The following is a 23,020-nucleotide window of genomic DNA, read 5'->3' as shown; positions in this document are numbered from 1 at the left end:
TCATATAGATGTTAAACAGCATTGGGGAGATAATCGAACCCTGTGCCCCCCCAAAACTGAGGGACCACGGGGCTGATACATTCTCCACAAGCTGCACTCTCTCAGGACGACCCTACAAGAAGGACTGGAGCTAAGCGACAGCAAGGCCACCAATCCCCAACTCAGAGAGCCTCCCCAGGAGAATACCATGGTCGACGGTTTCAAAGGCAGCTGAGATATCAACTAGGATGAGCAAGGACATTTTGCCCCTGTCGGCCTCCCTAAGTAGGTCATCCAGCAGGGCGACCAATGCTGTTTCCGTGCCATAGCGCAGCCCAAAGTCCAAGTGAAACAAATCCAGGGCATCAGTTTCATCTAAGAGAGCCTGAAGCTGATCAGCCACCACCCTCTCAACTACCTTTGTGCCCCTATTCCCAAATTTTGAGTTTGGGCAGACAAGGTCCCCAACATTTGATATTTTAATTTTTTGGAGGCCATTTCAATCTTTCCAATGAGTAGAGTCTGTATCCTTAACTAAAGTCGCCAACCCTCCAATACCTTTCCGAAGCTTCCACTATTTTATCAACAAACCAAACCCACAAACATAAACCTCCCCTAGGTACTTCCTCCCATCCTTACACAGATATTATAGTATATCAATCAACTTTTAGCCCAACAATTTAAATTACAACCATGGCAATGTTTTCAGAGTCCCACACAGTCCAGCCACAAAGAATCCAGACTAAACAGCAGACACAGGGGATCGGTCTCTCCAGTAGATAGCCTTATAATCTGTCAAACCCCAGTCCCGGTTTTCCTCAGTCTAGACGTTTGCGTCTTCTCCCTGATGGTTCACAGTCCGTTTTCTTGCTTCCAAAAGCTTATTCCTCCTCCTCCAGAAACCCAGCAAGCTTCTGTTATCAGAGTCCCACACAGTCTAGAAAGAAAGATCCAGGCTAAACAGCATTCACAAAGTTTCAGTCTCTTAAAGCCTGACCAGTGGTATTTCATTCTGGGATTTTTTCCAGAAACAAAAAGATTTTTCCGTCTTACTGTCTCTCTTTCGGCCTTGAACCAGCCTGATGTTTAAGAATCAGTTTCGTTTTTGAAGCAGCAGGCTGGTAAGCAAAACTCGCCACTCCTTATCTTCTTTCAGCCAAGTATTTTCACTCTAATTTATTTTTCATCTTAAAGGGGTTGTTCCTAAATCAAAGGCTTCAACTTACTTTGTTATTGTATATTTTCAACGCTGTGTTACTTGTTCTCCTCTCCTTGCGGGGTGGGAGTGGAGTTGCTCACAGCTCTCTGCCAAAATGGCTCCCGCATCCGATCTGTGCTTGAGTGAATTTTCAGAGGGGAGAAATATCAGGTTGCTGCCCAATCTTCTTCCTTCTGATGCTCACCAACAGCTTCAGAGAGACCTCTCCTGGTCTCCCCTTTGAGTCCCCATTTCTAGAGGGACCCCAGACCAGGCGGTTCCAGCTTTTCCCAGGATCTATTCCCGGGAGCTGCTGGCTGCACTGCGACGAAGCTCTGTCTCCCAAGACTGTGCATTGTTATGTGTGTGTGTGTTTAGTCGTTTAGTCGTGTCCGACTCTTCGTGACCCCATGGACCAGAGCACGCCAGGCCCTCCTGTCTTCTACTGCCTCCCGGAGTTGTGTCAGGTTCATGTTGGTTGCTTCGCAGACACTGTCCAGCCATCTCATCCTCGGTCGTCCCCTTCTCCTCTTGCCTTCACACTTTCCCAACATCAAAGTCTTTTCCAGGGAGTCTTTTCTTCTCATTAGATGGCCAAAGTACTGGAGCCTCAGCTTCAGGATCTGTCCTTCCAGTGAGCACTCAGGGTTGATTTCCTTTAGAACTGATAGGTTTGTTCTCCTTGCAGTCCAGGGGATTCTCAAGAGCCTCCTCCAGCACCACAATTCAAAGGCATCAATTCTTCGGCGGTCTGCTTTCTTTATGGTCCAGCTCTCACTTCCATACATCACGACAGGAAAAACCATAGCTTTGACTATTCGGACTTTTGTTGGCAAGGTGATGTCTCTGCTTTTCAAGATGCTGTCCAGATTTGTCATCGCTTTCCTCCCAAGAAGAAGGCGCCTTTTAATTTCAGGGCTGCTGTCTCCATCTGCAGTGATCATGGAGCCCAGGAAGATAAAATTTGACACTGCCTCCATATCTTCCCCTTCTATTTCCCAGGAGGTGATGGGACCAGTGGCCATGATCTTAGTTTTTTTGATGTTGAGTTTCAGACCATTTTTTGCACTCTCCTCTTTCACTCTCATTACAAGGTTCTTTAATTCCTCCTCACTTTCTGCCATCAGAGTGGTATCATCTGCATATCGGAGGTTGTTGATATTTCTTCCGGCAATCTTAATTCCGGCTTGGGTTTCTTCCAGTCCAGCCTTCCGCATGATGTATTCTGCATATAAGTTAAATAAGCTGGGGGACAATATACAGCCTTGCCGTACTCCTTTCCCAATTTTGAACCACTCAGTTGTTCCATGACCAGTTCTAACTGTTGCTTCCTGTCCCACATATAGGTTTCTCAGGAGACAGATAAAGTGGTCAGGCACTCCCATTTCTTTAAGAACTTGCCATAGTTTGCTGTGGTCCACACAGTCAAAGGCTTTCGCATAGTCAATGAAGCAGAAGTAGATATTTTTCTGGAACTCTCTGGCTTTCTCCATAATCCAGCGCAAGTTAGCAATTTGGTCTCGAGTTCCTCTGCCTCTTCGGAATCCAGCTTGTACTTCTGGGAGTTCTCGGTCCACATACTGCTGAAGCCTACCTTGGAGGATTTTGAGCATAACCTTGCTAGCGTGCGAAATGAGTGCAATTGTACGGTAGTTGGAGCATTCTTTGGCACTGCCTTTCTTTGGGATTGGGATGTAGACTGATCTTTTCCAATCCTCTGGCCACTGTTGAGTTTTCCAAACTTGCTGGCATATTGAATGTAGCACCTTAACAGCATCATCTTTCAAGATTTTAAATAGTTCAACTGGAATGCCATCACCTCCACTGGCCTTGTTGTTAGCCAGGCTTTCTAAGGCCCACTTGACTTCGCTCTCCAGGATGTCTGGCTCAAGGTCAGCAACTACATTGTCTGGGTTGTCCGGGATATCCACATCTTTCTGATATAATTCCTCTGTGTATTCTTGCCACCTCTTCTTGACGTCTTCTGCTTCTGTTAGGTCCCTCCCATTTTTGTCTTTTATCATGTTCATCTTTGCGCAAAATGTTCCTCTAATATGTCCAATTTTCCTGAACAGATCTCTGGTCTTTCCTTTTCTGTTATCTTCCTCTATTTCTTTGCATTGTTCATTTAAGAAGGCCCTCTTGTCTCTCCTTGCTATTCTTTGGAAGTCTGAATTCAAGTTTCTGTAACTTTCCCTATCTCCCTTGCATTTTGCTTCCCTTCTCCTCTCTGCTATTTCTAAGGCCTCGTTGGACAGCCACTTTGCTTTCTTGCATTTCCTTTTCTTTGGGATGGTTTTCGTTGCTGCCTCCTGGACAATGTTACGAGCCTCTATCCAAAGTTCTTCAGGCACTCTGTCCACCAAATCTAGTTCCTTAAATCTGTTCTTTACTTCCACTGTGTATTCATAAGGGATTTGGTTTAGATTATACCTGAGTGGCCCAGTGGTTTTTCCTAATCTCTTCAGTCTAAGCTTGAATTTTGCTATGAGAAGCTGATGATCAGAACCGCAGTCAGCTCCAGGTCTTGTTTTTGCTGACTGTATAGAGCTTCTCCATCTTTGGCTGCAGAGAATATAATCAATCTGATTTCGATATTGCCCATCTGGTGATTTCCATGTATAGAGTCGCCTCTTGTGTTGTTGGAAAAGAGTGTTTGTGATGACCAGCTTATTCTCTTGACAAAACTCTATTAGCCTTTGTCCTGCTTCGTTCTGAACTCCAAGGCCAAACTTCCCTGTTGTTCCTTTTATCTCTTGGCTCCCTACTTTAGCATTCCAGTCGCCTAGAATGAGAAGAACATCTTTCTTTGGTGTCAGTTCTAGAAGGTGTTGTAAATCTTCATAGAATTGTTCAATTTCAGTCTCCTCAGCAATGCTGGTTGGTGCATAGTGCATTGTTATGCTAGTGGGATTTACAATGCAGTGGAAGCTCCATAGGATTCTGGCCTGTGAACCTAGGAATAACATTAGCCCTAGGTTGAAGTTTCAGGGTTTAAACATGTTGAAAAATTTTGCCCAAAGTTGTTTGCTGTGTATCTTCCACTTGAACTCAGTATTGATTTTGTGTGTGGGGGGGAGCACATATTGCATATATTTTGTTTGCAACCTTTTTCTTTTAATAGATCCTGTTTGCTTGTGCAGAAGCTCTTTATGCTCATGGTTACAGCAGTGAAGCATGCCACCTCACAGTCGAGCTGGCAAAGGACTTGTTGGCCAATCCTCCTGATCTCAAGGTGGAGCAGCCCCCAACCAAGGTATATATTTGCTATGGGAACAGTTATGGTGGAGAGATCTAGTGCAAATAATACCTGAAAGGAAATACTCTCTATTTTAGCACTGTTCTTTTATATATTATTTATTTATTGTAAATATATTTACCCCACTTTTCTCCTTAAAAGTATCTAAAGCAGCTTACAACAGTTAATTACTTTGATGTGGGCAAGCTACCTTGTTATTGCTTGCCTCAGATTCATGAGTATTTTTGTTGGACTTGGCATGCTTTTTTTTCCCCCCGCCTCACCCTCCCAGTCTATTCGAAGCAAATCTGAATTATTTGGCTCTGTACATTTTAGGCAAATGTGTGTTCATTGATATAATTTTTCTACTATGTACTGTTACTAAATCCTCCTTTTATTCTGACATTGTTATCACATGCCAGCATTTTCAAAGCCATCTCCTTTGTTTCCTCGTGGTTAAAAACTGAACTCTTAGGATCCTAAATTCAGCACTCATTCACATGTTTTCTGCAGCTGTCTCAAATTACATGACATATCCTACCTTCAGTTTAAGTATTAATTCTTTTGGTGCCCATGCAAATTTGTTAAATGATAATATGACAAAAAAGATTGCAGAAGGAAGGCAGGGAGAGGTCAGAAAAGCTGAACAGGTTGTTTTCACTGCAGAAACTATTTGATACCAGTGGTTTAACTGTTTTTATGAAAGAGCCTCTGAAACAGGTAATCATATGAGAGTCTCTGAAAATCAGATAACAATATTGAAGTTTTATAGCTTACTGATAAATTAATAACTGAGTAGATTGAATGGTTTGTCAGATGCATTGATAGGGCACTTAGCTTCCTCAGGAGTCCTATAGAGATTTATAGAACAGAATCCATGGTTCATCATAGTTGACATCCCAGTAAAGAGTTAATCCCAGAATGAAGCCAGGCAATCATTGATAAGCATTTCAAAATTCATCTGGGTATCTAAGTAAAAGTATTTTCTTTGTTGCAATAATTCCAGACAACCCAGAGTTTATAAATTCTACACATCTTTTATTTCTACTTGGTTCTATAACACAGGGTTATTTCAGAGCTGTTATAACATCTAATCATCTTATAGTTGTAAAAAAAACTGTAGGCACATTACTTAAAAACATTCTTGCGACTTATAAAAAGTCACAGGTGTTAAAACTTAAGTTGTAAGCAAAGACTTCAAAATACAGGAGCTTATGGCTTTTAAAGGCAGAAAATACATCTTTAAGTATTAAATTTTTCAAGAATAAAATTGTATAAAGTAAAAAGCATTATTTAGTCTCTAAGCATGTTAAGAAGACAAAAACATTTCTAAAGGACATCACCCAGCCTGTTAAAGTTTAAGAAGGAAATCCTCTTGTTGCTGCTGATTTGCCCCAGTTATATCAATGTTGTTGATATTCACCATGTGTAGCATAACAGAAAGCTTTCTTGTTATGAATGAATGCCTCATCCTGTCTGCAATAGGAACTCCATTGTATCTATCATAGCTTAAGGGTGTGAGATATCTCTCACCATTTGTATTCTCAGCTTTTGTTTATATAACTTGCTATAAAGCAGCGGCTGTACCTGCTTACAGGCAGTGATTATTGCTTCTCAGTAATGGTTATTTATCTCGCTTGCTTCCTAGAGTTTAAAATAGCTTAAAAGAATCTATGTAAACAATCTGATGTCACCCTTTTCAAAACAAATACTATTCTTTATTGTCATGTGTTTATTCTTTATTGTCATGTTTTTATATCTCTTAAAAGCAAAACAAACAGGCAGTTGCCAAAGAAATGACCCTACTCTGTTGGAGCCAATTCATTTTTTAAAAAACAGTTTTTTCATGCCACAAGTTTAAAAGTACTTTCATTTTAGGACAATTTTTAAGGCAATTTTCTGCACCCTTGTAATTTTTAGAGATTATGAGTAGCAGCAGGTATTATGGATATTGGTTGGGCAATGTGTGGATGTTGTTGGCTACAGCTCCTATCAGCTCATCCAGTGGTGAATGATGACAGAACGTACAGTTCAGAAATATGTTGAGCCACATATGATCTATCCTTGAAGTTGATGCTTGTGCTCCTAAAATGCTTTGGAGTAAAGTCCTTTCATTAGAATCTTGAAGAAAGTCAGTAGTCCATGGGGTAAGAAGATATCTCAGTAACATCTTAAAGAACAGAAAGCTGAGGTAGGAGTGGGGAAATAGCTCTTGTAGTAGAGAGAAGTGGCTAATTGGATTACCGTATTTTTCGCACCATAAGATGCACTTTTCCCCCCACAAAACAGGGGGTGGTGGAAAGTCTGTGCGTCTTATGGAGCGAAGAAAACAGATTATATTTTCCTGTTTTCTTCTCCTAAAAAATTGGTGTGTCTTATGGAAAGGTGCGTCTTATGGAGTGAAAAATACGGTACATATTTGTTTGAATTGTATGGTGAGGTGGCCATTCCTGCCTTTGATACCGAGTTAGTCAGGATGACAAAATGACGCACGTACTTTGAAAACATCTAAAAGGATCATTCTAATTTATCAGCTGTGCAACAAAATCATAGCTTTCAAATCACAGCCATAGCTTTATATATCCACAGAGGACATCTGAACTGGCTGACTGTCCAGTAAAGAGATCTTAGTATTGTGGTGGATGGCTCAAGAGAAATGTTAGCTTGATCTGTGGTAGCAGTTAGGGGAAAAATAAATTCTGTCCTAGGAATTATTAGCAGAGGCATTGGAAATAATACTGCCAGGAATGGGTTCAATTCATATGCATCTACAAAATGGGGTCTCGTGAGGAATTATGAAGCGGGGGGGGGGGTGCTCTTTTAAAAGAACCCAGGGCAGTTCTCTTACACTTAACGTAGTAACATGCAACTGAGTTCTAGAGCTAGTTGAATAATTTTTTGCAGCTAATTCAGCATCTAAAAGTAAGTTGGCTAGATAAGTTCAGCTCGTTTTATTGATTAATTTACATCCTACCCTTTGTCAAGAAGATGTTTCTCCATCCCATTTAAATCCTTGCATGATATTCATATGCTTGAATGGAGGTCAGATATTTGGGGGACATAAGCAGTAACATTTATTATATATTAGTACACTGAAGAGAAGCACTGACCTTATTTGCATGGTACATTTAGCCAGAGTACTGTAGGAATCCTGACTTTCATCAGATAAGCAGTGATCTGGTGAATGCTGTGCAATTCCTTCCATTTACCTTGGGAGCAGCTAAATTGCACATAAGTGGTCCAGGGTTTTGTGTTTTTTTTTTTTGGTGTACAAAACTGATAAGAGAACCAGCTGTTTAGTTTCTCTCTGACAAGCACAAAATAATTTCTAAAAACAAACCTTTTATTACTCTTTTAGCTTGTTGGGGTGGGGAGAGCTAACTTTTGGTGTTTTTTTTTTTCATAAACACACCACCAGACCCAAGATCCAGAGTAGCATCATATGTTGTCCTAGAGTTTCTCTTAGTAGTATTGATTCTTAGCAATATATCTTGCTTTAGGGTTAAGATTTGTATCATAGTGTAAACAAACAACTAAACACAATCCTTTCCTGGTGGTAACAAAACTTGATTATAGTGCCCTTTTGTGAACATTTTTGGGACCATACCAAATTAGATGAGTTTGAATGTGTTTTTTAAAACAAAGCTTTTGGGTGGAATTCAGCTGCGTCTTAATAATGTCCCATTGAAGGTAGTGTTATAAGTTTCATTCCTGAAGTGACTTTTCATATGGATTTCTCTGAAATCTCTGTTCATTCCACAGGGAAAGAAAAACAAGGTCTCTACCAGCAAGCAGACATGGATGGCAACAAACACCTTATCTAAAGCTGCTTTCCTACTGACAGTACTGAGTGAGCGGCAGGAATACCACAACCTAGCTTTCCAGATTGGCATGTTTGCTCTGGAATTGCAGAGGCCACCGGCCTCTACTAAGGCTTTGGAGGTATGTGTGGTGTTAGTATAGCCTTTGTCAGTCTTGTAACATTTACAGTGAACTCCATTGTCTCTTAAGAAACATGGTAAATAGTCTGTTCATAGACTACCAAATGAGTTTGTGTCATAGAAAATTCTTGGTGTTTCAGCTGTCGATCTGGATTCTTCATGTGAAAGCTGCAAAGTCATGCAGTTATGCTTCAAATGATTTTGCTTCAAGGTTTCTATTCTTAAGCTTTGATATTTTAAGGCTGAATTTCGATTGAATGTGAAATGGCTGTAACCGGTAAGAAATGGATATTATCATATAGGAGTCCATGGATTGTTGTTTCTAGGTAGCCTTTTCTCTAAGATGGCTTGGCTTTAGTTCCATACTCTGCTCCAGTGCTGAACTACTGTTCCAGGAATCTCATGAGCAATTAGGTTGATTACTTCACCAAAAACTCTCTGGTTCAGAGTACATAATTTGAGACAAGACTTTGATGTTTGTCTATGGGGGAGTGGCGCCTGATGTGCATAGAGCACAGGTTTCCAGCCTGTGGATTGTAACTCTCAAGGGGGTTGTAAAGTGTTTTTGGCAGGTCATTGTGGTTTTCAGAGGAGGAGGAGGACATGTCCCCCTTCAATTTACACCTCCTTCTCTACTTGCTTTCTGTACACACTTCACTTATTTGCTTGTAAACCCCCCTCCCCATCCAAGCTCTCTCCAGTGCCTGTTGGGTGCCTGAGCCCCCCTTCTCTCCTCCTCTTCCACTAGTGACAGCTGCTCCTCTTTGGTTGGCTGGTTTGGGCAGGGGGGCAGGACAGGGAAGAGTTGGAGATGGGGCTTGGCTACAGCCCGTGCAAGCCAGGCTGGCAGTAATGGGTGTTGAGAAGCAAGGAGGCAGCAGCAGGCTGGAGGGGGAGGGGGGAAATGGTGGAAGAGGAGGGAAAGACTGCCACTGAATCGATTTTGCACCTTCCTCACCTCAGCCACACACCACCACTGCCATCTTGGAAGAACAGCTGAGGAGGCAGTGGTGGCAGAGCCACCACTTGAAAGGAGTATGAAAAGGGTGCAGTTCCCTTTCTGAGGGAAAACTCACCCTCCCCCAGTAAAGCCCAGTTTTAACCCACCCTCATTACTTCCACCTTCTAGAGCCCATCAAAGGACTGTTGGTTTGGGGGTGGTTGTAACAAAAATTCAGCTGTGAATTTTGAAGTTAGTTGCCCAGATGCAAGTATAGCCATCACATTAAATATTGGGTTAGAATTGGGTTCCAAAAAATCTATTTTTAACATGTTTTCTTTACCCAATTAAAAATGCCTTTTTGTGCAAATGTGGTAGGTCGCAGGTAACCTGGCTATTATAAAAGGGAGTTGTAAGTCAAAAAGGTTTGGGGAACACTGGTATAAAGCAATGCCAAAACCAGAGTACTTGATTTTGTACCCATTTTCTTATAGCCTAACAAGCTAAGGGGTAGCTGTTAGTTCTAAACTATGCTTGTAACCCCCCCCCTCTAAGTATTTGGACTTAGGGGATATGTTACATGATGCTATGATATCTGTGAAGATTCTTAATCATCCAGGTGTGGTTATCTGGAAGTTGAATCATGGCAACTGAACTTCTTGTTAGGTCGACTGGGTTCCCCAATCCTTTGTCCTTCTAATGAGCCTATTCAGACCAGGGGGAAGTGAAACCAATATGGAGGATATAATGGGGCTCTCCTACAAAATCTCCTCCGACTGAAGAAGCTACTTGGATGAATAGTGAAACGTTTCAACCTAACAAAAAAGAAGTCCAGTTGCCATGACTCAATTTCCATGTGCTACGATGGTTCCCAGCAGTGCTGCCAGTTTGTGGGAATGGATCCCAACAATGGAGACCACCAATTTTATAAGATCCATAGCTGAGATGTGGATATCCAAATTTGTGAGGAGCACATTCTCATTGTAGAGTGTACTCTGTCAGGCTCACTCCCTGATGACAATCTCTTATTCCAGTTCTGCTGGTACTGTAAAATATGTATTCTTTTGTAATCTGATTCTTGCTGATCTCTTCCTGAGTTTGGGTTTAAGTACAGAACAAAACAGTAAAGAGATTTTAAAAATTAAAATGAAGTGATAATAAATTTAAAATTATAGATTAAGTAACTGGGAAAATTTGTTCTGTAAACCTAAGGCATACTGTATGGTTGGTGTTCTCTGATTGCTTACTGTTCTTATTTTAAACCAGAGGTCTACAACTCAATTTCTTCTTGGGCCGCATCGGCATTATGGTTGCTCTCAACGGGCCGGTTGTATCTGTAAGACTATACAAATGCTTCTACTCTTATCATATTAAATATAATCCTCCTCATTCAATTATCACTTTCTGAGTCTTCGCTGCTTCGAATGCTGGGATTAAAAGTCCCACTGGGCAGATTCCCAGCATCTTTGTGGAGCATTATGGGTGACCGAGTAAGCGTCTGTGTATTGTATACTGCACAATAGCAGTCAACCCTGCGAGGGCCACATGAAAGGGCCTGGCAGGCTGAATTTGGCCTGCGGGCCTTGAGTTTGACACATGTATTCTAAGGCAGTAATCCCCAACCCCCGGTCCCCAGCCTGATCCCGGTCCGTGGCCAGGGCCAGACTGGGCCGTTGAGAGAGACCTCCCCCTGCCCCCGTGCGCACTCACCCCTGTGCTGCCCGTTTGCGCCTGCGTGCACGCTCCAGCTTGCCTGCATGAGCGCCGTGCCACCATTTGCGCATGCATGCGGGTGCACGCAGGCCCGCATGAGCCGCGCTGCCATTTGTGTAGGTGTGCGTGGGCTTGCATGAGTGCACACTGCCATTTGTGCAGGCACGCAAGCAGTCATATGCATGCACAAATGGTCGTGCCTGTTCATGCGCCCCTGCGTGCATGCACAAATGGCAGTGTGGCGCTCATGCGAGCACGCACCCACCTGTGCAAGACAGTGCACGTGCTTTTTGTGCATGCACGCAAGTGCGGGGGTGCCCCACCTTCCCCAGCTGGTCTGTGGACTGGAAAAGTTTGGGGAACACTGTTCTAAGGGATCATTCAAATAATATAGATATCACTGTAGGTTTAACAAGCTGAGTGTAGGAAAGTACTTGCTTGAATCTCTAATCAGTCTTTGTCTGGTAAGGCCCCACCCCAGTTAGCCCTCTGAATGGCTCTCAGGGTTAGTTTTATGTGTTCCTTATGGCAGAGTTTTTGTGTATTTGGAGAGAATATGAGGTTTCTCTCAAGTCTTCTTTTAGTCACTAGTCATTTCCAGCAGCTGCTGTCACTGCAGGTTTAGTGAATCTACAGATATTTGGATCACTGCTCTTTTTTGAAAGTTGCCTCGTATGTTTTTTTCCTTATTTGCAGACTTTCTGAAGTCTTGTTTCTTGCAGTTTTCTCCTGGCCTTTGTTGTTAGTACAGTTGTTAGTACAGTTTTTCAAAGCTACATACAAAGCTCCACTATGCACTCCTGTCCTTCTGCCAATTCATGCCTTTTTCCTCAACACACATACTCTCTCTACTTAATGTTGAACTTGTCTTTATATTGGTCCCTCTGAACAATTGCTTTACTAATAAATAGCATTCCACACACATTCTGGTTTCAAAGAGAACAGCTAGAAGACAGATGTGGAATATTCTCATTCTAACTAGCTGTAATCAGCCATTCTCAATGAGGGGTTCCTGGAACATTTGAAGGAGGCCACAGACTTGAAACAGTTCTTCACACACCACGTTAAAAGATTTGTTATGTGATTTATACAGTCCTGACTTGACCTGTATTTCTTCATACTGTGTTTAGGGCAGTGGACAAAAAAAGGTTCAGAATGGCTGCTGTAAATGATTACATTTTGATTTATCCAGTTGTGTGTCAAATTGTAGAATGCCCAATTTGTATAATAACCTTCTTAGTAAAAATAACAGCCTATTGCTTAACTGCAAAACTGCATTTGAACTCTGTATCTCTCTTCAAGCTTCAGTTAGGAGTTAAAAGAAAGTTACTTTACTCATTACAATTAATCCTTTGTACAAAAGATTCCATGTCAGAACTCACCCCCACATTTTAGTTTTTTCTTGCATATTCACAAATTCTTAATGGGTTATCTATCAGGTTCCTCATTCCAAAATGGGAAGAGTACTTTTAAAACTTCGTGTGATTTCTGTTGCTTTTCACATACAGAATGAAATACATAATGTTCAGCTCACCTTTAATGTGATGTCTGTCCTTGTTTTTCTTTGGTGAGCTTTGTTATGTTTTACAAAACATGATGATGCTACACTCAGTCAGTTCTCCCAGTTCACATGTTATTTTTTGCACAGTGAAGGTTCTTGGCAAGTGGAAGTTTCCAGAATAACTGCTTTGGGCAGTATGTTGTTCAGAAAAGCAATATCATTTTATGTGTGCAGGCCCACAGATTTGGAAATTATCCAGCAGCTTCATACATTCCATTGAACTACAGCAAATCTGTGCTATTACAGTTTTACACCTGGTCATCAGTTCATTTGCAAGTCTATACATTTTTCTTAAACATTTCTGGAGACTTAAGTAAATAGTATTTAAAACGTTTGGTTCAGTGTTGTTTATTTTCACATTTTTAAATTGAAATTCATGTCTTCAAACATTTTTTCAAAAATTTGGATCTTCTGGGAGTTGTCTGTTTAACTTTACTGATTTGATTTTAACATTGGGAAATGATCCAGGGAACCATTTTTGCTGGTCTGCCTGCCTCATATTCAACCTTCCTATAAATGCTCCTATGTTGGTATCAGGGAACTAAGAAGCTGGTTAAAGTGATACAATAAGACATTTAGGTCTGTTGCCTTAGAACTTCGTAACGTCAATGGTAAAGGCCCTGCAGTGTTAGCTGCAGCAGAGGTTTGTTCTTTGTTCTTCATGGACATGTTTTTCTCTCTGGTCATAAAACAACTCCAGCAAAATACCACAGTTTAATCAGATTATGTTACACTATTACACCAAATTATCATAAACTAATCCCAGTTCAGACAGTGGACAGTTATGTATTGTTTGTATTTTATAAAATTACCATTTCACACTGCAACAAATGTAATTTGTATAAACGGGTGTAGAAAGAAACCAATTTTGTTGGTGTGTGCCAGAGTGGTAGACTCTTAATTGAGTGGGTTCATGGCCTAGTGCTGATGTTTTAAAGCTGCATATCCTTTCTGAGCTCCAACCATGATTAGATCTCTTATCTGTGACCACACCGTTTATCAAAGGGTAAATAGTGTGTCTGCGCTGTACTATAGTCTTTTGAAAAATCTCCTCTTTTGGTATTATCATAACATTGCTTTGCATACCCATTGCAATCTCTTATATCTCAGCCTATTATTGATCCTGTGCAAACAACAACAAGCTGAGTTATGCTTTTGGGCTCATCAGTGGCAAGAAAGCATCACACAAAGCCTGCTGCCAATTCTGTGGCAGTCTGCTTGCGTGCCTTGTCACGTGCGTATGAAAAGCCACTGTTGTGCATGACAGACTCAAGTTCTGAAAACTTACTCCCCCCCCCCCCCCCCGGAGCTAATGGTGTTGCAGAAACTGCTGTAAATTCTTTTACAAACCAGTTCTCAATGTAGAGATGCAGATTCTTTGCCCAAATGACCACTGCCACTTCAATAACATGAACAACAGTGCCCTTCTTTTGTGCAGCCTTTGTGAAAACCTTCTGCTTGTTGAGTCATATTTTCACCACTATGTCTGTTTTGTCAGTGTGGTCCCCTATGGATTCATTTTGTTTTCTACTCTCTATCAAACAGGTAAAGTTGGCATATCAAGAGTCTGAAATTGTGGCCTTGTTGAAGAAAATTCCACTTGGCTGTAATGAGATGAACACTATTCGGGGAAGGGCTGAAGAGCTGAGAGAAGGGACCCTGTGTGATTACCGTCCTGTTTTGCCTCTCATGCTGGCCAGCTTCATATTTGACGTCTTATGTACTCCAGGTAAAACCCTTCTCTTGGGTAAAAGAGAAATCTGTAGAAAAGAAATCCGTACCAAGTCTTAGGAAAATGAGTAACAGAGATCTGTTCTCCCCCGAAAATCCTGGGAGTAGGTTTCTGCTGAAAATCCAAGAGAGGCCAGAATTTACTACAGTCGTCTGTTTCAGTTATGCATACCTCAGTTGTGTGTGTGTGCTTTGAGACTCAGCAAGGCTGAAATGAGGAGTGAATAGTGACTATATTGCGCAGTAAATTACATTCAGAAGCTGCTAAGTTCAGTCCCTGACATTTCTAGGTAGGTCTGAGAAAGAATTCAGCCTGAAATCTCAAGAGAGCTGCTGACAGTCTGAATTGACATTGCTAGCTTAGATAAACCAGTGGCCTGAGTATATGGCAGTTTTCTAGATTCCCACATGTGGACATGCTTCTTTAACTTTAGCAAATTTCTGCAAAAATGTGAAGCTGAGTGAACATTCCAAGATAAGGTTTTGAAATAGAAGTTTAGTACGTCATCTTCATACATTCCTGTAACTTTACTGCTTTGGGTAACACACTTTGCTCTTTGCTTAGCTACTTAATCCAACATCCTTCCTCTTCCCAGTGGTTTCTCCTACGGGATCCAGACCCCCAAGCCGAAATTGGAATAATGAAATGCCAGGAGATGAGGAGCTTGGTTTTGAGGCAGCTGTGGCTGCTCTTGGTAAGTATGTAACTTGTTTCCTTTCTCTGCCAAGCCATTCAACAGCTGGGGCCTTGTTCTGTGAAGCCTTCTGCATGCCCATTGAAGTTGTATTCTGTTGCCTTAGCTTGGTACGAGTTGCTCTCAGTTTATGTAAAGCAGGCAGGATAGCATGTTTAAATCCTGTCCTCTGCCTTCCAGGCATGAAGACCACAGTGAGTGAAGCAGAGCACCCTCTCTTGTGTGAAGGTACCAGGAGAGAGAAGGGAGATTTAGCTCTAGCTCTGATGATCACATACAAAGATGACCAGTCTAAGTTAAAAAAGGTATGTCATATTTAGAGATGCTGATAGTTGGACTATGACTAATGATGGCTAAGCTTCCCTGGCTCATTTTATAACTATCTTTTCAGCATTTTCATGGAGAACTTTTCAGCTCCACTGCTTTCCCAAGCATTCCTCAAAAAGTTTGTAATGTTAGTCTGTCTTGAGCACCTTCCACAAGTCCTCCTTCCATTCCCAAAACTAGCTTTGCAGTGAGGAATGGTGACATTAAGATGGCTTCCGATACCCGTGGAGGCCTCCCTCTTAAGGCCTGGATTGTCATGAGAAGCATCACTTGATACCAGCCTGTATGAAAGATGGGAGTTTTCAGGGCTTTGCAAATCAGCAGAATAAGCTAGGGGTGTTGGGACCTCCATTTTCCAGGCTCCTAGCCATTAAGGACTGCCAAGATTGCCTATCTGTACCTAAAATGTGAGTTTTTTGCTGCTGCAGCACCACTGAGTCTTCCCTGCTGTGAGACCCTCCCCCAATCTGTTTTGAGGTTATAAACTCTGGGGGAAAGGGGCAGCAGGAGACAAGGCTAGCTTGTTGGTGGGGAGTCGTGGTGCTCATTATGGACTGGATCTTTACTACAATAGATTTCTGGTTTCAGATTATAATGGGCTGGTGGGTGAATGTTGCTGTTATGAGCTTCCACATTACCATTTTAGTGCCATCATGGTTATTGTACATTGTTTTAAGTTATGTAAGCTAAAATCAAGATTAATGTCTTTTGCTTAGAAATGTGTGTAAAATGTTTATTTCCCCTTTTGCCTTAAGTAGTCAATATTGTCCTTCAACTTCATCCAGAGTGATCTTTTTGTTTGTAAGTCACTTGCCCAAATTTTTTTTGCTTCTCCCCTTACAACTTGTTTACATTGTAACAAGCATAGGTAAATGGTAGCAGCCTTGTGCTAGTTGTTCCCTAACTTCAGTTATTTGGTTAAAAACAGTGAACATTATTACCGCATTTTTCCGTTTGTAAGATGACCCAGTGTATAAGACGGCCCCCTTTTCTAACCCCAAATTAGAAAATTTGATCCCTGCTTTTCCTTTCCTTTTGCTAAGCCACAGAACTTTGCTAAGTCCCTTTGACCACCGCTTTTCCTTGCCTTTTGCGAAGCCACGGGGCTTAACAAAAAGGAAAGGAAGGCTACCTTCAGGTAAAGCAGCTGTGAAAGGGCTGCACGATTCCAGCCCCGTGGCTTCGCAAAAGGCAAGGTAAAGTGGCTGCCTTCCATGTATAAAACAATTGTCAATTTTTTGTCTAATTATTTAAGGAAGAAGTGTCATTTTATGTACATGGAAAAATACAGTATATGTTCTTGTAAATGATAGCAAAGTAGAATTGAGGGCAAGCATTTGATGTGACATGGAACTTGCTAGGCAGTCGCTAATGGAAAATGTAATTAAATGTTGTGAACTAACTGTCAGTGAAGTGCTGTGGAGAAATTGGGTGTTTTTAAGATTTAGCAAGTTTTACCAGTGAGGAATGGCCCAGATCTTTTGTAGATCAGAGAAAACAAAGGGAGAGGTTTTGGTGAATTCTTAGAAACTTGGTTAACCTCATGTCTGCACAGGATATGTGGGAAATTGTTTTTATTCTGAGTTAATACTGGAAAGCTGAGGGAACTTTTTTCTCAATCCTGTTTTAGGACAGTCTTTTTTTTGGGGGGGAGTAGCCCATTGCTTTGTTTTTCTTATAAGGTACATGCTGAGTAACTTCCCTTTCATGTGCCAGCTAGAGAGTTGTGCAAGATGGAAGAAGAGCGTTTCCGGTTTTTCCACGAGAATTTCCAGGATCACAGGGGATTTCTGAGGGAGAAAGGTTAGGTGGTGGGGTAGGTTTTGTGGCTTTGAGAAAAAGCTGCCTACCAAGTTACAGAGGCCCAGTGCTTCTGAAATCCTATTTCATGTCTCTGACTTCACATTTTTTTGTTTTATATCTCATCTGTAGTAGCTTCACAAATGTAACTCTACCATATCCTGATAACTCTTTTGTTCAGATGCTGACTTCCATGTTTCTCTGTTGTCTTATAAAGATCTTGGATAAGCTGTTAGACAGGGAGAGTCAGACACACAAGCCGCAAACTCTAAGTTCATTCTACTCATCCAGCAAGCCTACCGTAGCCAATCAGAAATCTCCTTCCAAGCATGCCACCCAAACAGCTGCACCTATTCAGCATCTGCCAGGAACTTCAGTCACACAACAGACAGGGGTGCCCACTGCTGTCCAGAGCAATCCTTCGGAACCCTTTCTGGAAAAGAGTACACAAGGTATGAGCCTTTGTTTAGCAGGATTGCTACTACCCTTCACGTACCAAATAAAGAGAAACCAAATGCATTGGTTACTGTGTGTTTTTTCCTGTGCTTGTTTGGACATTTGGCCCATTTTCAGTGGTCCTCTAGAACAGGGGTCCCCAACCCCCTGGTCCGTGGCCTTTGCAGGACTAGGCTATGGAGACAAATTTCTGCACACACTCCCACCACACGTGCTCACATGCACACACGGCCCGCCCACCTGCATGCACAGGTGCCCCACCCACCTTCAAGCTCACCATGCCATCCGTGCATGTGCACAAGCATGCCATGCCCACCTGCAAGTGCGCCACGCTCACCCACGCATGCAGGTGTGCCCCACTCACCTTCAAGCATGCCCCGCCCACCCGCACATGTGTGCAAGCGCTCCCTGCCCACCCATGAGTGCACCCCACCCCCCCGTAAGCGGGGGGTACCCCCTGTGCACAGACCCCGCCCCCCAACTGGTCCGCGGTTCGGAAAAGGTTGTGGACCTCTGCTCTAGAATACTTCCATGAGTTTTCCTTTAAAAACATAGGCGTATATAACCCTCTCTACAGGTCATGCTCTTCTGCAGAATTTTAAAAAGGATTGTCATTTTCCTTACATTCAGGGAATAATTTTCTAATGATATTGTGCATGCCTGTTTGGAAAATGAGAGAACAATATTAGAGTTGGTGCTGTTCAGTCTTGTTTGTGTGATTTTTCTTTTCTCTTTTAAGAAGCCAACTCTGGGCAAATTGCTGAAGCAGACCTGTTTATGAATTCCTCTTCCTGCCATGGTAGCTCTTCTGCTCTTGTGTTTCTCCAGAGAACCCACAGAGATCTCCCTGTGACCCACCTGTGGAATCTGCTGTTTTAAAACAAGAAGGGAAGGTTCCTAGTCGATTAGCTCTTGGCACTAGAGGTGGATACAACGGAAGATGCTGGGGTTCACCGGTGAGACAAAAGAAGAAGCACACAGGTCAGAAGGAATTGTGGGGCTATGGAGTACATTTATCTGTGATGTCATTCTGCATGCCCACTGCATTTGAAGGCACTTTTCTGTTCCTGTGTATTATATTGATTAGCTCTTTATTGCTCATTCACTGTGAACTGATTTAATCAAGTAGTGTGCATTGAGTGTTTACCAGTGCAGGAGACTTCCCTGTTAGATCAGCGGTCTCAGTTAGGGTTTCTGAATTTCAAAAGTAGACACAAATCTCCTGTTAAAGTTAACCCATGTGCTTTTAAATATTGGCTTTGGCTTTGCAGTTCTGTTCTATCTCTTACTTCTCCAAACACCCTTTAAATGCAACTATGTATATCTGAGCAGCATGTGGCCTATAAGGGTTGCATGTGCTTCTTGGCTCTTTGTGACCCTGCTTGCACCAAATTAGGAGATGGACCAGTTAAATGAATTACATTTTTATGTCAAACAAACTGTTAAGTGGCTATGGGCAGAATCTTATTACTGGTTTATGTAAGCAGAAATCATCAGTAGTTTTTTGACCTGTCTCTTGCTTTAGAGAACAATAACACATCCACAAGCTTCATCATTAAAATAAGGTACATGGTTTCTATGGTTTTAGTGAAATTGGAACATCTGTATTTTATAGTGCTGTTCCACTGAAGCGAATGCACATTTGCACAAATTTTGGCCCCTCTAACCTAAAGGTAGGCTGCTGTTCTTCTGTTGTGGCCTGGCAGATGCTTGACATACATGCATCTGTATTAGTGCACCCAACTGGTAACACACCTGGCAGTGCAGCTGGGAGTCTTACTGAGCCCCCAGTGGATCATTTTATATAGTGTTCCATTTGGCTTGGAGAGGAAATGTAGATTAAGCTTGCACATTCTTACAGTTGCATTAAGAATGTGTATTATATGGACATAAAGGATGGATTGGTTTTGAAATTAACTTTAGGGAGGCCTTCCACTCTGACCCTGGTTGTGTTGAGGTACTCTTACATTTCTGTCCAGTCTTTTGTTATCTGCATTTTTGTTCTCGTTTTCTGTTTCATGTAGTCTTATTAATGCTCTGTTTTTATGTGGTTAGATTGTCTGTAGTTTTATTATATTAATTATTTGACTCTGTATTGAGAATTGCCCAGAGTAGTGATGTGACATTAGTGGGCTTGTTTTATTAAATTCAATCAACCAATCAATTTCTTATCTGTAATTTTTTAAAACATAGGGAAACACCTCCTATCCCAGCCAATAGCAAAGTTTAACAAACACAGTGGCACTTTAGATCGGTGGCGTGACTGTGCAGAGGATATTATGTATACTTTGGGTCACCTTTCTCAAACATAAATAAGTACCTGAAAAGAGGCAACTGTATTTTCAAAAGACAGAAAAGTCAAGGGATTTTTACTTTGTAGAAAGCTCCAAGTCATAGGCCTTTTTAGTTTAGGGTTGGGTGGTGGAGGGCAATGAAATGGGGCTCTGTCAAGGGTTTTTAATATGTTGGATGTTTTCAGGGAGATCATAAGTATCTCTCAGCACTAGAACATGTGTACTCTGTGAAGCTTATTGTAAACAAATCCAGAGCTATTGAAAAGAAGTTATTTCGCAGATCAAACAAATGGCCAGTAATTTAGTTTAAAATATTAGACAAAATATTTGATAAACAGATCCTCCATGAAGATTATCATGATATTTAAATAGAAACTTAGAGGCAGGTTATACTGGGGGGTTGTATTCTAGTGTATATTGACTGCTAATAGTATACAGTGACAGATTGTTTCATTTTTAATGGATTAAAATAAAGGAATAGCTGTTCTTATTTCACTAGCTAGTGCTGGAACTTGAGAGCTGAATCTGACGGATGGCAGTTTGATTAAAAAAGTATTTTATATTTAGTTTTAGTAGTCCAGAACTAGTAGGCTTATGGAAGTTGGATATTATTTTAAGAGGAATGGCTGACAGTTATAAAGTGACCTGGTCCAAGTTCTCTTATTGAAAGTCAGCCATACTTTGTTATTTAGATTAAATTTTCAGAAATTCTAAGTTCAGATGAGCAAACCATTTTTCGTGAAGTTATTAATGCAGGAGAAAGAACTATTAGTTTCAGACTTGCTGTCATGTTCTTATCTTGCACTGCCCTTTTTCAGTATCAGTAGTGGCATTTAGGCGTTCTTAGAGACGCTAGCAAGGTGATGCTCAAAATCTTCCAATGTAGGCTTCAGCAGTATGTGGACCAAGAACTCCCAGAAAGACAAGCTGGTTTTTGAAGGGGCAGAGGAACTAGGGACCAAATTGCTAACATGCGCTGGATTATGGAGAAAGCCAGAGAGTTCCAGAAAAACATCTACTTCTGCTTCATTGACTATGCAAAAGCCTTTGACTGTGTGGACCACAGCAAACTATGGCAAGTCCTTAAAGAAATGGGAGTGCCTGACCAACTTATCTATCTCCCGAGAAACCTATACGTGGGACAGGAAGCAACAGTTAGAACTGGATATGGAAACACTGATTACTTCAAAATTGGGAAAGGAGTACAACAAGGCTGTATATTGTCCCCCGGCTTATTTAACTTATATGCAGAATACATCATGCGAAAGGCCGGACTGGAGGAATCCCAAGCCGGAATTAAGATTGCTGGAAGAAATATCAACAACCTCCGATATGCAGATGATACCACTCTGGAACCTTGTAATGAGGGTGAAGAGAGTGCAAAAAACGGTCTGAAGCTCAACATCAAAAAACCTAAGATCACGGCCACTGGTCCCATCACCTCCTGGCAAATAGAAGGGGAAGATATGGAGGCGGTGACAGATTTTACTTTCTTGGGTTCCATGATCACTGCAGATGGTGACAGCAGCCATGAAATTAAAAGATGCCTGCTTCTTGGGAAGAAAGCGATGACAAACCTCGACAGCATCTTAAAAAGCAGAGACATCACCTTGCCAACAAAAGTCTGAATAGTTAATGGTTTTTCCTGTAGTGATGTATGGAAGTGAGAGCTAGACCATAAAGAAAGCTGACCGCCGAAGAACTGATGCTTTTGAATTGTGGTGCTGGAGGAGCCTCTTGAGAGTCCCCTGGACTGCAAGGAGAACAAACCTATCTGTTCTGAAGGAAATCAACCCTTAGTGCTCACTGGAAGGACAGATCCTGAAGCTGAGGCTCCCAATACTTTGGACATCTCATGAGAAGAAAAGACTCCCTGGAAAAGACACTGATGTTAGGAAAGTGTGAAGGCAGGAGGAGAAGGGGACGTTAGAGGACGAGATGGTTGGACAGTGTCATCAAAGCTACCAACATGAATTTGACCCAACTCCGGGAGGCAGTGGAATACATGAGGGCCTGGCATGCTCTGGTCCATGGGGTCATGAAGAGTCGGACACGACTAAACGACTAAACAACAACAAAAGAGACCTGTGAAAATAAAATGGGCCTTTTCCTGCAATCTGAAGGATAGCAGTGAAGACACCACGGGCATGTGTAGGGAGAATTGCACAACTAGGTGCCACTATGAAACTGCTACCACAGCCTCCTTGGTGGTAACTATCTGCCTAAGTTCTGAAAATCATATAACTTCCTAGACTGCCATACTAAAGGATCAGCTATAAATGAAAGAGGAGATGATGATGTTGTAAAAGGCCATTTTAGGATTATCATCATTGGTGAAGAAGAGAAATTAGTCCTTAGAATACATCACCTCTCAGGAATTGTTTAGGCTTCAATTCAGTTAGACTCATGGTTCTTCATGCACTTTCCTTGTAATTCTTCCAGTTTTCCTAATGACCAGGCAGTCATACTCCCCTTTAATCTGTGACTGTGACAATTTGAATTGGGGACCTTGCAGTGATATTGTATAGGCTGCCTCCCCCCCCCCCCCCGTGATCTTAAATCACTGGAGTCGGACTCATTAAAAATGTTTTCGTTGTTAAAAAAAATAAGATAGTGTGATGTTCCATATAATAAAACTAAACTTTTATGTACCACAACTGTGCTTATCCGCTGGATGTTCTGTGTTGCAGGAATGGCCAGTATAGACAGCAGTGCACCAGAAACCACCTCGGACAGTTCTCCAACTCTCAGCAGGCGCCCCCTACGTGGAGGATGGGCAGCCACATCTTGGGGCAGGGGACAAGACAGCGACAGCATCAGCAGCTCTTCCAGTGACTCATTGGGTTCCTCTTCTTCCAGCGGGAGTAGGAGAGCCAGTGGAGGAGCACGTGCAAAGACCGTGGAAGTTGGCAGGTAAGAGCTGCTGCCCCTTTTCCAAAACTCTGCATTTTTTTTCCAGAAGCCAGACTTTTGAAGGCTGTCAGAATTGGAGATGGGACATGAGGAGGTGCTGGTTGGGAGTCCCCACAGAGACCCCATCAAAATCTGGAGATTCGGAACTTGATTAATGAACTTAAGTTGTTTCTAGTCTGAGATGGACTTCTGTGCCATATCCATTTAATATCAGAATCCAATGAGAAATGCTCC

At 41.9% G+C, this 23,020-nt stretch overlaps 1 protein-coding gene across 4 annotated transcripts in view; it reads left to right on the top strand.

The window, feature by feature from the left end:
- Window positions 1–23,020, top strand: part of ZSWIM8 (zinc finger SWIM-type containing 8) — an 87,541-nt gene that overhangs the window by 51,135 nt on the left and 13,386 nt on the right. For all 4 annotated transcript variants that reach the window (XM_078391113.1, XM_020791186.3, XM_020791185.3 and 1 more), the window contains exons 11-18: window positions 4,302–4,433; window positions 8,178–8,357; window positions 14,116–14,299; window positions 14,898–14,996; window positions 15,177–15,301; window positions 17,341–17,575; window positions 18,408–18,560; window positions 22,564–22,786. In XM_078391113.1, the coding sequence (XP_078247239.1) occupies window positions 4,302–4,433; window positions 8,178–8,357; window positions 14,116–14,299; window positions 14,898–14,996; window positions 15,177–15,301; window positions 17,341–17,575; window positions 18,408–18,560; window positions 22,564–22,786 (1,331 nt within the window). The remainder of the gene's footprint in view (window positions 1–4,301; window positions 4,434–8,177; window positions 8,358–14,115; window positions 14,300–14,897; window positions 14,997–15,176; window positions 15,302–17,340; window positions 17,576–18,407; window positions 18,561–22,563; window positions 22,787–23,020) is intronic.

This window comes from Pogona vitticeps, chromosome 3, assembly GCF_051106095.1.
Source record: "Pogona vitticeps strain Pit_001003342236 chromosome 3, PviZW2.1, whole genome shotgun sequence".
Lineage (NCBI taxonomy): Eukaryota > Metazoa > Chordata > Lepidosauria > Squamata > Agamidae > Pogona > Pogona vitticeps.
Note: the sequence above shows the minus strand (reverse complement) of the source record. Positions and strands in the feature narration are given on the sequence as shown.